General features: G+C 43.7%; 1 protein-coding gene across 1 annotated transcript in view; it reads left to right on the top strand.

The window, feature by feature from the left end:
• GRIK3 (glutamate ionotropic receptor kainate type subunit 3) overlaps positions 1-16,862 on the top strand; it is a 708,422-nt gene that overhangs the window by 649,915 nt on the left and 41,645 nt on the right. The window contains exon 12 of the mRNA XM_089688809.1: positions 14,610-14,728. Within this exon, the coding sequence (XP_089544935.1) occupies positions 14,610-14,728 (119 nt within the window). The remainder of the gene's footprint in view (positions 1-14,609; positions 14,729-16,862) is intronic.

Consider the following 16,862-nt stretch of genomic DNA (forward strand, 5'->3'; position numbering starts at 1 on the left):
GTTCTTTTAGGCTGCGATGGTTCTTTAGGGCTACGATGGATTGATTATGCTGCGATAGTTCTTTTAGGCTGCGATGGTTCTTTTAGGCTGCAGGATGGGGGTTCGTAGCTACTTGAACATCAGGGGGAGTGTGCTGTGGTAGGTTGCAGGCTCAGTGTTGCCTGGGCTTCAGGGGGAGTGTGCTGTGGTAGGTTGCAGGCTTAGTGTTGCTTGGGCTTCAGGGGGAGTGTGCTGTGGTAGGCCGCAGCAGGCCCTGCCAGGCAGGGTGCTGGAGTTGCCTCGGGGGGGGCCTAGGTGGCACAGCTCCCCTCCTCCAGGTATAGGTGGGGTTGTTGAGGCCACCAGAGCTCGCTCTCCACTGCAATGTGGGTGGCAGTAGGCTGGCAGGCGGCTGTATGGCCGCATGGATCTGGGACCCGGGCTTACTTTCTGTAGGGCGCAGCAGGCCCTGTCAGTGTTGGGCGCCACGGTGGAGCTCCAGATCGTGCTGTTGGGGGCTCAGGGAGGCCTTCGGTGCTCGCCCTCATTTGCTGCTCAGCTGGCAACAAACCGACCGGCCACGATCCAGGGCCCGGCGGCCTCCGATGCAGCAGGCCGCGGCAGTCTCCGCTCCACTCATCAGACACCGTGGCAGAGCTCCGGACTGTGCGGCGGGGGGCTCCGGCAGCACCGCTCCCCCCTTCAGGTGCCGGGAGGGTCGGGGGGATCCCTGGTGGCCGTTGTCCGCCCACTGATCCTGGTGAGTGGTGTGGGGAATTTAGGCGACCGGAGCTCAGGTCAGTTCAGCTGCTCCAGTCACCATCTTGCCAAACCACGTGGGCAAGATTTACTTGATTTACTAAGGGCAGATACCTTAGTAAATGAGGGGGAGCTCTTCTGACTTCCATCTTTCAATCATGTACAAGAAAAAGTGTTTTTTTTTTTTTTACATGTGATTGGATATTCTTTGTAAAGTGAGGTTTTACCTCATTCACTTCAACTGCACTTGCAGAGTGCACAGTCTATTTGCATTTAGTAAATCCCCCAATGTGTTTTACAAAGCTTTGTCATTTTGTATAGATTGCAACCATATATCTACACAGGACCATTATGATTTCTCATTGCATACAAAGACACATAAATACCTAGATATATACTCACAAACAACTGTGGTAACAAAAATGTGTCAAGGTTCAACACGACCAAATCACCAGATCAGCTTCCAAATGCGAGAGATCCTTCAGATGGCTGATGCGTTTCGAGGGGTGAATTACTCTTCCTCAGATTCAATCTTAGATGTTGCATTAACAGTCTTAATATAACAAATGATGAGGTGAAATTCCTAAGACTGGCTCTGAGGAAGAGGGGATCACCCCTCGAAATGCATCAGCCATCTGGAGGGCTCTTGCATTTGGAAGCTGATCTAGTGATTTGGTCTCTTTGGACCTTGATATGCTTTGGTTACCACAGTTGTTTTTGAGTATACAGTATATCTACTTTGGATTTAATAATGTTATTACTCAGGTAATGCACTAGGCTGGTGCGCCCCCTTTCCCCTTGTTTTACAGTGACTCTTCTGGGTTTCTCCAGACTCTTAGAGGGCAGCAAGGCCTATGCTGACATTGGATGTGCTAAGGACCTAACACTTTTCCATCACAGTATACCAGTCTTGAGAACAAGACTTTTGTCTTGTTCTTCCATTATACAAAGACACATGCACACACTGCTCTTTACCTCGCTTTGCTTTATGGCTTCCTTTTTACAATGCCAGATTAAAGGGTTGATTTACTAATGGAAAATAGGCTGTAATTTTGCAAGATAATTTTCACTTTGCAGGGACATTTTTCTTTAGCTTACTGAATGTGGTGACAATTATTTTTGCTAAGAATACCCAATCAAAAGAAAATTAAAAAGCAGTATTTTGCTTTCAGATGATTTGATGATTAAAGTCAGCCAACCCATTAAAAACAATGCACTCCCTACGTGGCTGAGATGAAGTTGAATGGTGTTGAACCAAATACAGAGCTGCCTCTAGAGGTTAATGAAAATGTAGAAGACAAACATTTAATTTTTATGATAACAATTGTAAAATTAATTTAAAATAGCCACTCATAAAAATAAAAAAAAAAGTATATTTTTATACTTCCCATTCTCCAGGGTTCTTTTTTAAGTTCATTTTAATCAAAGAGCATGCGAGATGGTTTGAGTAAAAAAAAATTCTACCTGTTTGGTAGTTTAGGCTGGAAATAGTAGTCAAGTGCATGAGTACTTGGCGGATTCATTCATTGCAGGACTGACATTCCTGAATAGCGTTTCATTACTGCGTACTGTACAAGGCTCATAAAAGCAACAGAACACAATAGAAAAGGGAAAGGTGCTATCCACATACACTATATTGCCAAAAGTATTGGGATGCCTGCCTTTACACGCACATGAACTTTAATGACATTCCTGTCTTTGTCTGTAGGGTTCAATATTGAGTTGGCCCATCCTTTGCACCTATAACAGTTTCAACTCTTCTGGGAAGGCTGTCCACAAGGTTTAGGAGTGTGTCTATGGTAATTAGAGATGAGCGAATTATTAAAAAATTCGATTCGGCTGATTCGGCAAATTCGTGGAATAAATTCGATTCGAGTCGAATATATTCGCTGCGAATTTAACTTATAAAAAGGGTGTTTCTAGGCTTCAGAGAGCCTTTATATTAGTGCAGAACACTGTACCTTTAATTTAAATGCCCTTGGAGTCTGCTGGGGAAGAGAAATAATACTGTCAGTCAGTATGACATGCAGATGAGTGCCGTCGATCTTAGAATCACCGCACACTTCACTCATTTGGGCAGTCACGGGGCCAAAACCAGAGTGTGGAGCCACAGTGTGGCGGTGGAGGCAGCAGCAATGGGAGGCCATACAGCACCCTATGAAAAAATGGAACCCACCAGCAGTGTGAGGAGACCTGAAAGTGGCACATGGCAGAGTGTGGCGATGGAGACAGCAGCAATGGGAGGCCGTACAGGGACCCATGACACACTCTGGACCTGGCATCAGCATGAGGAGGCGGTACAGGGGCCCATGACAGATTACGGGCCTGGCAGCAGCATGAGGAGTTGGTACGGGGGCCCATGGCAGATTACGGGCCTGGCAGCAGCAATGGGAGACCATACAGCACCCTATGACAAAATGGAACCCACCAGCAGTGTGAGGAGACCTGAAAGTGGCACATAGCAGAGTGTGGCTATGGAGACAGCAGCAATGGGAGGCCGTACAGGGACCCATGACACACTCTGGACCTGGCAGCAGCATGAGGAGGCGGTACAGGGGCCCATGACAGATTACGGGCCTGGCTGCAGCATGAGGATTCGGTACGGGGGCCCAAGGCAGATTACGGGCCTGGCAGCAGCAATGGGAGGCCATACAGCACCCTATGACAAAATGGAACCCACCAGCAGTGTGAGGAGACCTGAAAGTGGCACATGGCAGAGTGTGGCAATGGAGACAGCAGCAATGGGAGGCCGTACAGGGACCCATGACACACTCTGGACCTGGCAGCAGCATGAGGAGGCGGTACAGGGGCCCATGACAGATTACGGGCCTGGCAGCAGCATGAGGAGTCGGTACGGGGGCCCATGGCAGATTACGGGCCTGGCAGCAGCAATGGGAGGCCCGTAATCTGCCAGCACCCTATGACAAAATGGAACCCACCAGCAGTGTGAGGAGACCTGAAAGTGGCACATGGCAGAGTGTGGCGATGGAGACAGCAGCAATGGGAGGCCGTACAGGGACCCATGACACACTCTGGACCTGGCAGCAGCATGAGGAGGCGGTACAGGAGCCCATGACAGATTACGGGCGTGACGGAGCAAGTAACGGAGCGGGTGATGGAGTGGGGGCTGGGGCAGGCAGAACCGCCGTATCTTTATCACGGTTTTCCCAGGCCACCGAATGGCGATGCTGCATATGCTGACGCAACACTGTAGTCCCAACATGGGCCCCCTGGCCACGCTTGACTTTCTGGCCACATAGTCGACATACGGCTACGTTTACTTCCTCGGGCGGCTTGACAAAAAATTGCCACACCGCCGAGTAGGAAACTTTGCCCCCGCTACTCCTCACTGGCTGACTGCTACTTCCTCTGTGCACACCGGCACCACTACTGGCCGTGGTGGTAGGCTGCAGTGGAGCTGGTGCTCTCCTCCGTGGCCGTTTGCCTCCACTGACACTGCTGCGACCCTGCTGCCTCCTGGGCAACCCACCGACTGTTTTGCTCGCTGGCAAGCTGGCACCCTCTTCTCCTGATGATGCGGAAGCAATAGCCTGATGACGACGAGGCTGCCAAGTGCGATCAGCCTCATCATCATCAATTAGGGTCTCCGCCTCACTACTAGCCCCCTCGGCTGCGTGTGGGTCAGGAGACAGACCTGTCTCTAGACCGGCTACCGAGCCACTCTCCTCGCCAGTACTTCTTCGCCTGGCTGCTGAAGAGGCGGATGTCTCCCCCCGTTCCTGACCGCCCTCTGTTAGCTCTTCCTCACTGTACAGTGGGGCTGAGCCCACAGCATGCGATACTTCACTTGGTGAGGGAACACCAAAGGACAGGGGCAGGTCGAGGACACGTGATTTCAGTGGGCTTGCTCCCGGGCCATGCCAACTAACGGTTGTGTCTGACGTACCCACCGACCGTTGGCTGTAGGTGTCAGAGGTGACCTGGGAAGAGGAAGACGACCGAGTCAACCAAACGATGACGGCAGGGTTGTCGGTGGAGACACGACCGCTGGATGACACCGGGAGCACTGGCCTCTGGCTGCGACTAGTGCTGCCTCGACCCCTTCCTCTGCTGCCACGTCTGCTCGCTCCTGAAACATTGCCTCCTCTGCCACTCCTCTGCGTGTTGTCTGACATACTCTTTAATTCAACGATTCTGTGTCCCTGAGTAACGATTCTGTGTCCCTGAGTAACAATTCTGTGTCCCTGAGTAACGATTCTGTGTCCCTGAGTAACGATTCTGTGTCCCTGAGTAACAATTTTGTGTCCCTGAGTAACGATTCTGTGTCCCTGAGTAACGATTCTGTGTCCCTCAGTAACGATTCTGTGTCCCTCAGTAACAATTCTGTGTCCCTGAGTAACAATTCTGTGTCCCTGAGTAACAATTCTGTGTCCCTCAGTAACGATTCTGGGTCCCTCAGTAACGATTCTGTGTTCCTGAGTAACAATTCTGTGTCCCTGAGTAACAATTCTGTGTCCCTGAGTAACGATTCTGTGTCCCTGAGTAGCGATTCTGTGTCCCTGAGTAACGATTCTGTGTCCCTCAGTAACGATTCTGTGTCCCTCACTAACGATTCTGTGTCCCTCAGTAACAATTCTGTGTCCCTGAGTAACAATTCTGTGTCCCTGAGTAACGATTCTGTGTCCCTGAGTAACAATTCTGTGTCCCTGAGTAACGATTCTGTGTCCCTCAGTAACGATTCTGTGTCCCTGAGTGACAATTCTGTGTCCCTGAGTAACAATTCTGTGTCTGTCCCTGAGTAACAATTCTGTGTCCCTGAGTAACAATTCTGTGTCTGTCCCTGAGTAACAATTCTGTGTCCCTGAGTAACAATTCTGTGTCCCTGAGTAACGATTATGTGTCCCTCAGTAACAATTCTGTGTCCCTGAGTAACAATTCTGTGTCCCTGAGTAACGATTCTGTGTCTGTCCCTGAGTAACAATTCTGTGTCCCTGAGTAACAATTCTGTGTCCCTGAATAACGATTCTGTGTCCCTCAGTAACAATTCTGTGTCCCTGAGTAACAATTCTGTGTCCCTGAGTAACGATTCTGTGTCCCTCAGTAACAATTCTGTGTCCCTGAGTAACGATTCTGTGTCCCTGAGTAACGATTCTGTGTCCCTCAGTAACGATTCTGTGTCCCTGAGTAACGATTCTGTGTCCCTGAGTAACGATTCTGTGTCCCTGAGTAACGATTCTGTGTCCCTGAGTAACGATTCTGTGTCCCTCAGTAACAATTCTGTGTCCCTGAGTAACAATTCTGTGTCCCTGAGTAACAATTCTGTGTCCCTGAGTAACAATTCTGTGTCTGTCCCTGAGTAACAATTCTGTGTCCCTGAGTAACAATTCTGTGTCCCCGAGTAACGATTCTGTGTCCCTCAGTAACAATTCTGTGTCCCTGAGTAACAATTCTGTGTCTGTCCCTGAGTAACGATTCTGTGTCCCTGAGTAACAATTCTGTGTCCCTGAGTAACAATTCTGTGTCCCTGAGTAACGATTCTGTGTCCCTAAGTAACGATTCTGTGTCCCTAAGTAACGATTCTGTGGCCCTAAAGTCTCTGTGGCCCTAACTCTGTCCCTAATACAGACAGGTCTGTCTCTCTTGAATGACCGGAGGCTAATGGAGAATTCTAAGATGGCCACAATTTATAGCTCCACCATTACACAGTGCTGGCTGGCTGGCTGCTGATTGGCTAATGCGATCACATGTCATGAATGAATGCATTATGGGTCAGCGCGCCTTGTCTGCGCGCCTTCCCAGAGATCCCCGCTCCGTCGCCACACATGTTGCCTCCATTTTTGGGAAAATTCGATTCGTGCATCCGAAGTTTGCTAATTTTCGGATTCGGCGCGAATCAAATTTTTCCTGATCTTCGAAACGAATTCCGCTTCGCCATGTTCGATTCGCTCATCTCTAATGGTAATGTTTGATCATTCTTCTAGAAGCGTATTTGTGAGGTCAGGCACTGATGTCAGACAGGAAGGCCTGGCCCACAGTCTCAACTCTAGCTCATTAAAACCTATCAGGTTGAGGTCAGGACTCTGTGCAGGCCAGTCAAGTTCCTGCACCCCAAACTCACTCCTCCATGTCTTTATGGACCTTGCTTTGTGCACTGGTACGCAGTCATGTTGGAACAGGAAGAGGCCATTTGCAAACTATTCCCACAAAGTTGGGAGCATAAAATTGTCCAATGTTTTGAGCTTAAGAGCTCCCTTTACTGGAACTAAGGGGCCAAGTCCAAACCCTGAAAAACAACCCCACACCATAATCCCCCTCTACCAAACTTTACACTTGGCACAATGCAGTCCGGAAAAGTACCATTTTCCTGGCAACTGCCAAACCTAGACACGTCCTTTGGATTGTCAGACAGAGAAGTGTGATTCGTCACTCCAGAGAACATATCTCCACTGCTCTAGAGTCCAGTGGCGGTGTGCTTTACATCACTGCATCTGACACTTTGCATTGCACTTGGTGAGGTAAGGCTTGGATGCAGCTGCTCGGCCATGGAAACTCATTCCATGAAGCTCTCTATGCACTGTTGTTGTGCTAATCTGAAGGCCAGATGAAGTTTGGAGGTCTTTAGCTATTGGCTCTGCAAACAATTGGCAACTTCTGGGCACTGTGCACTTCAATTTGCACTGACCCCCGCTCTGTCATTTTACGTGGCCTACCACTCCGTGGCTTAGTTGCTGTTGTTCACAGTTGCTTCCACTTTGTTATAATACCACTAACAGTTAACCATAGAATATTTAGTAGCAAGGAAATTTCACAGATGGACTTATTGCACAGATGGCAACCTATCATTGAATTCACTGAGCTCCTGAGAGCAACCCATTCTTTCACAAATGTTTGTAGAAGCAATCTGCATGCCTAGGTACTTAATTTTATACACCTGTGGCCATGGAGGTGATTGGAACACCTGAATCCAATAATTTGGAGGCGTATCCCAATACTTTTGGCAATATAGTGTACATGGAGTTGCATTTAGTACTTGTCATGAGCAGGTATATTTCACTTATAGAGAAACAAAGAGCAGCACTCCAATCTATTCCTTTCCCTAAGTACAAAGCATGTGCAATCTCTAAAATAACATAGCTAAATACCTTTTAAAGTGAAAATAAATCCATCGATTTAATGGTTTCCTAAAACAGTTATTATTCAAGGCATGCTGTGACTAATGCCTGTCACAGCTGCTTGTGCTCTGTCATAACTAATCACATGTACAGCAACATGACAACTGCAGATCTAGTAGAGGTTAAGATGGCAGCTTCCTTGGCTGTAAAGTCTAGGAGGGTTTTGCTCCACTTTAAGAGAATTTGTACATGATATGTACATAGGGAGGGAATAGGTTGCATTTTGTGTCCTATGGATAGTATCTGTTATATTTTTGCATATTAATGGATTCTAGGAATAGAACACAGAGAAGAGACTATTCAATACGCTTGTTATAGGCTAAAATTATAGCCAGTTCAGCATTATCAGTAAGGTCCACTGAAGAGTAACTTCACTTTTGTGGGAAAATAAATATGCAAACTAAAAAAAATATACTGTATACAATTGTGATTCAAGTCATATTGTAATTGAGTGTTTTTAAAAATTACCTTTCATTTTCAGTCTGCAGCACTGTATTTTTCTATCAAGTGCAATGAAATATGGCAACCGGGAAGCATATTGTACACAGATGGTGTACAGAACGCCCCCTGGAAATGTAATTTCCTGCTTTTGTGATTGGTTTACTGATTTTCTCAGAAGTCTGCATTAAGATACAATTCAGATTTTTGGCATCCCCTGCAACAATAATGTCATTTTTGCTGAGATACTACCAAGGGGAAAGCACTTCTAAAAGGATGCAGGCGCTGCCAAGTTCCTCATTAGAGTAGATGCAGCAGCTGACTGAAAATGATAAAACCAGTCCCATACAGATTCATTCTGCACATGGACACAGACAAACAGCTATTTCGTAAGAATAACAAAAGGTAGGAATCTGCAACTAAGTTTGTTAAAATCCTTACAAGATACATAGATCACCCAGAGGGGTATGCTTTTTATCAATAAAAGTGGAGTTACTTCTTAAGTCTGCACCAGGGGCGGACTGACAACTCATGTATAAAATCACCAAGGACCCCATGGGCAACCAGAGTGGCTAACTGGTTAGTACCTCTGCCTGGCAGCACTAGGGTTATACCCAGGGGCGGACTGACAACTCATGGGGCCCCCGGGCAATAGGGGATCATGGGGCCCATGTGTCCTTGCCCAAACTCAAAAAAGCCTATGAAAAAGGTACCAGGGGCATCTCATGGGGCCCCCTACTGACCCCGGGCCCTCAGACAGTGCCCGAGTTTCCAAATGGTCAGCCCCCCCCTGGTCTGCACTGAAAAGTTCCACAGGAGCCTAGCAGAGGAGCCATTTCATGCATAAAGCAAACATGTAAGCTGTGTGAATTAAGTCTGTAGTGTAGTCGTAGACAAGAAAAATCTCTCAAATACTTAATAAACAGATCCTACCTTTGAATGTCTGTGGCCCTATTTCACTACTGGAGCAATTTAAAACAATTTCATACTTTACATATAGGGCAAATGTGCCCACTTCCACCACCATCCGTACAGTGCTGCTGTCATTGGGCCTGCATACCAGCAAGCGAAAGGGAGGATCATTTAAAGTCTATATTTCCCAAATACAGAAAGTCATTACCTGCATGAGCTCTTAAAAAGGCCTGCAACACTTCAATGTAAAGGTGATATGTAGAACTGAAATGAGTTGACTCCACAGCTGCACCTTTGGTTAACTGTGATCTACCAAGGCATAATGAAGCAACAGATCAGCCTGGCATTAGACCAATACAGAAAAGCTGCTGAACTTTATAGTTGCTGCAATCTGCCCTTCTTCCCTACAGTCCAAGAGTCTCTTTAAAGATTTGTTCTTGGGTGTGATGGCTCTTTAAAGATTTGGAAGTCCAACACTTCTGTTGCATGGTCCAGATCTTAGGGCTCGTTCACACTAGCTTTGGTTTCTGAAGAGCGGTCCGCATTGGGAGCATTTGACAGATGGTGAGGAGGTTATACAATGTCATCTGCGTTAACCCCTTCAACCCTATATTAGTGCAGAATGTATCATGTTTGGTGGGCGCTATGCCCATCCAAGGTGAGGGGGTATCATTCCTGCCACAGACGTAAAGTGGGAGCGCTTGGGGGGTGTTTTACTACCCCTCAACTGCTAGTGTGAGTGAGCCCTTACAGAAAAGATTTGAACTGCTTTATCTACTTGCTGACTGCCCCAATTACATCTATGACAGCAGGGCGGCCACTTGGCGCTGGATCATGTAGCTAGTACATGATCCATTCTTCCAGGTTGGGAGGCGCGTGCGCGTATGCCACCCGGGCTGTGCTGTTATTTCACACAGCACAAGCCGATCAGCTGGTCCCAGCCAATGATTGATGGCTGGGACCTGCTGATTGGTTTAGTGAATCACAGAACAGTGCCCAATGTTAATAAGCAACACTGGACACTGAGAAACAATCTTGCCGTTTTTTTCCCCCTGCAAAGCAGGGAAAAACAAGATTGTTTAGTAAAAGCAGCACACAGTAAACACATTACACATTGTTAGGCACACAGTAAACCCCTTGATTGCCCCTAGATGTTAACATCTTTCCAGCCAGTGTCATTAGTACAGTACAGTGACAGTGTATAGTATTAACACTGTCACTGTTGATGTCAGTGTCAGTCAGTTAGTGTACCCCCCAGCCAGTGTCAGTTAGTGTCAGAATGCCAGCTACACTATCACAGTCCTACTATAAGTCACTGGTAGCCACCATTACTAATATAAAAAATTAAAATAATAGAAATTCCAGCACATATACCATAGTTTGTAGACGCTATAACATACACTTATAAGGATTTTTTTTTTACCAAAGACATGTAGCAGAATACATTTTTGCCTACATTTATGAAGAAATTTGATTTTCAAAATTGTTTTATTTGATGCGTTTTATAAAAGAAAGTAAAAAAAAGTGTTCTGTTTTTTTTTTTTCTAAAGTTTAGGTCTATATAAAAACCCAGAGGTGATAAAATACTACCAAAAGAAAGCTCTATTTGTGTGAAAAAAATTATATAAATTTAATTTGAGTACAGTGTTGCATGTCAGTTAAAGTAGCAAAGTACCGAATAACAAAAAATAGCCTAGTTGGGAAGGGTATAAAATTTTCCGGAGTGCACGTGGCTATATAAACGTATCCTAACTCAACATATGACCTGTGCAAGTTAGACACCTCAGCTCAAATAACTTATAAAACTTCCTAATATGTAGAGATACTGTATAAGGCAACCAGTTTTTAGTGCAATCTTGCTATATGCTTAATATTTGCTTAGTGTATAACATACTGTTTGGTCTTCATAAATAAACCTATTTGATTATTCCAGTCCTGTTATATATTGGTTTTAGGCTATTTAAATAAATGCTTACAAAAATCTATAAAGTCTTTTGTGTCTCACACAATTGCATACATCAAAAGAATTCACACAACCTGAAAAAATCAATTCAGAAATCAATATCAATAGAATTGAAGAGTTTCTATAGCAAGCAAGCACTAAGAGGTTGTATACCTAAGAATGCTATCATATTTGTACATGAATAAGTTGTATTGTTCCTGCTCTACATTCCATTTTGAATAACTACAGAACAGGCAGGGACTATTCATCTGTGCAGAAAGATGAACTGTCCTGTAAATTCACCATACCAATATATCATATATTGCAGCTTGAAATTCTTTAGCTGTAGTTACATTAGCTTTTTTTTTCAGTCTTTTTGCTATTTTGCACCTGATGATCCTGCCAGTAATATGATTCCTGACAATCGTACAACCAATTTATTTGTCCTGGGACTTTAAATGAGGCACAACACACAAACAACAAATAACTAGTTTTCAACATTAATTTATAATAAATGAAAAAAACTTCTCATACTTACAAAAAGAAGATAAAATGGTAACAAGCGTTTTTTATCTTCTTTTTGTAAGCATGAGAGGTTTATTCTTTTATTAAAAATGTATGCTGAAAACTAGTTATTCATTGGTCATGTGTGTTGTGACTCATTTAAAGTCCCAGGACAAATAAATTGGTTGTATGGATATATTAAGCGATGGAGGCGCATCACTGGGTGCATCAGGTCACATTCTATTTTTGTGATTCCTGACAATGTTCTCTAACTGTTCTGCATGTAAAGAAGACCAGCATTGTCACCCTAAAGCAGGAAGTGTGGACTACAGAATGCCTCCCATTTTTTTTTATCTCTAGAATATTGGGGGCGATCTGTAGTTCACAGAAGTGGCCTTTACAGGGCTGATGCTATTGTTTGAGAAAAGAGTACAGAGTGCACTGGACATAGGACAGTACTCGATTTCTGGCAGGATCAACATATTTTTTTACACTCAACACTTTGAATTGTGTATTTTAAAGAGCAAAATAGAGCAAAAAAGAAATGTTTATATATTAGGGGTTGTGTACACTTTAATTCAAGCTTTAAGGGTATCTCTGCTAGATCGCCTATATAAAAAAAAGTAGGATAGCCAACAAATTCTTGAAGATAGTTTTATTATTTGCTTTATTATTGCGTGTCTGTGATTATATTCTATTCTAGACATCATATATAACTAATGCTACTTGACAGATCTAGACAGGTCCTCGTGGCAGTTGGAAATATTAAAACATATCAAAGTGGACATAACACACATGTCAAAATCCTTTACTAAGCTGGCAAAATATTATAAATGAAAATTGTGCAATTTCCCTGGCTTGTCTTATATCACATTTATTGGAAACATGAAGTAATGTTTTAGATGCAGGTAACTTGACACATTCTAATTAAAGCAGAACTCCGAGAAAATATGTTATTATATACTGTACAAGTATAAGTGCTTCCATACCACTCAATATATTGTCAGTGGTATTGTGTATAGTCCTGTTGTCAGTGAGAAATCTAGCATTTTTTCATTCATAAAAGGCTCTCTATCCCCTTCAAATCCTGTTTACAAGACTTATGGCTGTTATGCCCTTTTTTCCCCCTCAGCCACCGGTCTTGTACATTCCCCTTGTAGTCCTTTGAATGAAAATGTGATGTAACTATGTTGCAAATCGCTCCAGTGGGCAGACCCGGGAGTCTCAGATTGCCCGATCTGATCTGCCCACTGTGCTTCATAGTACTGTTGTTGGGCTGGGAGACTCCCGGTCTGTCCCACCTCCCAAGTCAGAAGAGTGGGCAGTGTAAATGTCCAATACGGAGAACACTACTGAAGCGGGTGCACATGCACGCATATTCCCGCCCACTGAAGACTCTAAAGCCCAGGGCATGATGGGATTTGTAGTCTCAGCGAGCTGCCGCAAACACTAACAGGAAGTGATGTCATTATAATAAAACCTTTCTGTGATATACCAAACATAAATATAAAAATAAAATAAAATAACATTCAACCATAGAGTGTCCAATTCCAATAAAGTCTCAAATGTGTCCAATAAATTCCAAACTTTCATCCAATAAGAAGGATTGGCTCCTATTGGTCCAGCAAAGACCTCAAAAATAAAAAATATATACTCTAGTGCATTACCTTTTATATACAAATAAACCAATTTGTGCAAATCACAAACCACTCCAAAAAAGTGCAAACAAAAAAGGAGCAAACAAAAAAAAACAAAAAAAAAAAAACTCTATATATATATGCACAAAACACAAACTGTGAACACTCTGTGATCACTGCAACACTGTGTACACTCCGTGGGCCAACACCCAATAGTGCTAAATACTATTACCCTCTGTGAGTATTCATACGCATATCAATACTATGGAACCAGAATCTTCCATTCTCTCTTCAAGGATAATTTATCCAAGGTCCAATTTAAGGAAGAGGAATCTTTATATCAGGGTATGTAGAAAATGGTAAAATCACATTGCCACCACTTGTTATGGGTGTACTGCATGGATCAGATCAACTGGAAGTGGGTCACCGGAAATGACGTACCGACGCGTTGCGTCACGACCAAGTGACTTCCTCGGGAAGTGATGTCACCGCTTCTGAGATCCCTCCTCCCAGAGCCTGGAAATTTGACAAGAAGCTGGGCCAAAAATAATATCCCTGCTTTTTTAAACAGTGAGGTTTGCACAAACTTTTCGAAATGACATTAAAGGTTTTTTTTTAACTATGCAAACATGGCTATTGTCCTGATTTTAACCCCATCCTGGAGTTCTTCTTTAAATTGTAACTACAACCAAAGGTTTTTTCTTTAGTTATAGATAGAGTGACTTCATGTCAGGTTTTACTGCAGTTGGAGGTCCCATTAGAGAGATTCTTTTATGTCTTGTGTTGTAAAAAAGTGTGGCCCCAGGACATGAAGTGAGGGGACATCTCTCCCAACAGCAGCACAGACAGAAGTAAAATGTTTTTTTTCTGTGTTTTTTGGGGGGGAATGATAGAAGCTCTGTCAGTTTTTTTTTTTGTTGTCTGTTTCCTGCTGCAAAAAATTTATCTCACTTTGGCAGTGCTTCATTGACCTACGTAGATGGTGCCACATGCCAAACTCTGTATGTAATGTTAAAATGACTGCATCATGATGCTAAGCAATGTGTGCTCCTTCAAGTAGCGCCATGTCCACTTTAAGATGGGTGGGCACTAAAAATGCAGATCAACTGCCTGTTTTTACTGCCCCCTTCCCGCTTGTGTGAAAAGAGCCTAACAGATCCCTGGATAGCATTATGTTTCTATGTTTTCCCATCCTATTCAAAACAAACAAAAAAAAAGAGTTTTAGGTATAATATATCTACAATTTAAAGACACTGGTTGTGTATCCATAAAGTCTAAATTTGCTGTTAATGTTTTCTATCATAGATTCAGCCCTTACGAATGGTATGATGCTCACCCTTGCAACCCAGGAACTGACATTGTGGAGAATAATTTTACCTTATTAAATAGCTTTTGGTTTGCAGTCGGGGCATTAATGCAGCAAGGTAAGCAGACCGCTTTGCTATTAATTTTTATGTTCTTTTACTGTCACCAAATTAAGACTTTTGTTATATTTTGACAGCTGCTAGATAAAAGACACAGCTGCTTTTGTCAGAAAGAGCAAAGCGGTATAAGAAGTAATGTTGTCACCTTCTTGTCAAAAAGCACTGGAGAGAAAGTTTGTCATGGTTTGCTGTCACCAAACATTTTCTTTTCTAAATTGGAGAGTTGTCACCAACAATTACATAACTGCTTGTCAAAAAACATTCTTTGTATGTGCCATTGGAACATAGGTGCTACCTAACAAATGGCAATTCATGGGAGCCAGATGACATAGTTACTTTTCTCATTGTGATTTTCTACAAATGTAGTTTAATAAATGCAGAAAGGTTTTACTGAAATGATTATTTAAAGCGCGTCTATACTTAACATGTTAACATAAAGCTCTTTAGAATCTATAAGATCTGTTAAGGTTAATAGAAGAGCTGAAATACTTACCTTTCCTGCTACTCCAAACTTCCTCCAGTGCTTTCTTATATGGATATTTTCAGCAGAAATCAGAAGATGATATGCCTAGGCTTTTGATAATACGGCCAACAGACAAGAATCCTGCAGCAGAAAAATCTAGCCCAACGTAAGGCTTTGCAAGGCAAAGATTCATTTACAGTCATGGCCGAAATTGTTGGCACCCTTGATATTTTTCCTGAAAATCAAGTATTTCACACAAAAAAGGTATTGCATTAACACATGTTTTGCTATACACATGTTTATTCCCTTTGTATGTATTGGAACAAATATAAAACAGAGGCAGAAAAGCAAATATGACATAATGTCACACAAAACCCCAAAAATGGGCTGGACAAAAGTATTGGCACCCTTAACTTAATATTTGGTTGCACACCCTTTGGAAAACATAACTGAAATCAGTCGCTTCCTATAACCATCAATAAGCTTCTGACACCTCTCACCCGGAATTTTGGACCACTCTTCCTTTGCAAACAGCTCCAGGTCTCTCTTATTGGAAGGACACCTTTTCCCAACAGCAATTTTAAGATCTCTCCACAGGTGTTCAATGGGATTTAGATCTGGGCTCATTGCTGGCCACTTCAGAACTCTCCAGCGCTTCTTTGCCATCCATTTCTGAGTGCTTTTTGACGTATGTTTGGGGTCATTGTCCTGCTGGAAGACCCAGGATCTTGGACGCAAACCCAGCTTTCTGACACTGGGCCCTACAGTGCGACCCAAAATCCTTTGGTAATCCTCAGATTTCATGATGCCTTGCACACAGTCAAGGCACCCAGTGCCAGAGGCAGCAAAACAACCCCAAAACATCATTGAACCTCCACCATATTTTACCGTAGGTACTGTGTTTTGTTCTTTGTAGGCCTCATTCCGTTTTCGGTAAACAGTAGAATGATGTGCTTTACCGAAAAGCTCTATCTTGGTCTCATCTGTCCACAAGACGTTTTCCCAGAAGGCTTTTGGCTTACTCAAGTACATTTTGGCAAACTGTAGTCTTGCTTTTTTATGTCTCTGTGTCAGCAGTGGGGTCCTCCTGGGTCTCCTGCCATAGCGTTTCATTTCATTTAAATGTCGACGGATAGTTCGCGCTGACACTGATGCTCCCTGAGCCTGCAGGACAGCTTGAATGTCTTTGGAACATGTTTGGGGCTGCTTATCCACCATCCGGACTATTCTGCGTTGCAATCTTTCATCAATTTTCCTCATCCGTCCACGACCAGGGAGATTAGCTACAGTGCCATGGGTTGCAAACTTCTTGATAATGTTGCGCACTGTGGACAAAGGCAAATCTAGTTCTCTGGAGATGGACTTGTAACCTTGAGATTGTTGATATTTTGCCACAATTTTGGTTCTCAGGTCCTCAGACAGTTCTCGTCTCCTCTTTCTGTTGTCCATGCTTAGTGTGGCACAGACAGACACACAATGCAAAGGTTAAGTGAACGTCTCTCCTTTTTATCTGCTTTCAGGTGTGATTTCTATATTGCCCACACCTGTTACTTGCCCCAGGTGAGTTTACAGGAGCATCACATGCTTGTAACATTCTTATTTATCCGCAGTTGTGAAAGGGTGCCAATACTTTTGTCCAGCCCATTTTTGGAGGTTTGTGTGACATTATGT

Source organism: Staurois parvus, unplaced genomic scaffold (genome assembly GCF_062004578.1).
Source record: "Staurois parvus isolate SC_StPar_1 unplaced genomic scaffold, SC_StPar_1.0 ptg000454l, whole genome shotgun sequence".
NCBI classification, from domain to species: Eukaryota; Metazoa; Chordata; class Amphibia; order Anura; family Ranidae; genus Staurois; species Staurois parvus.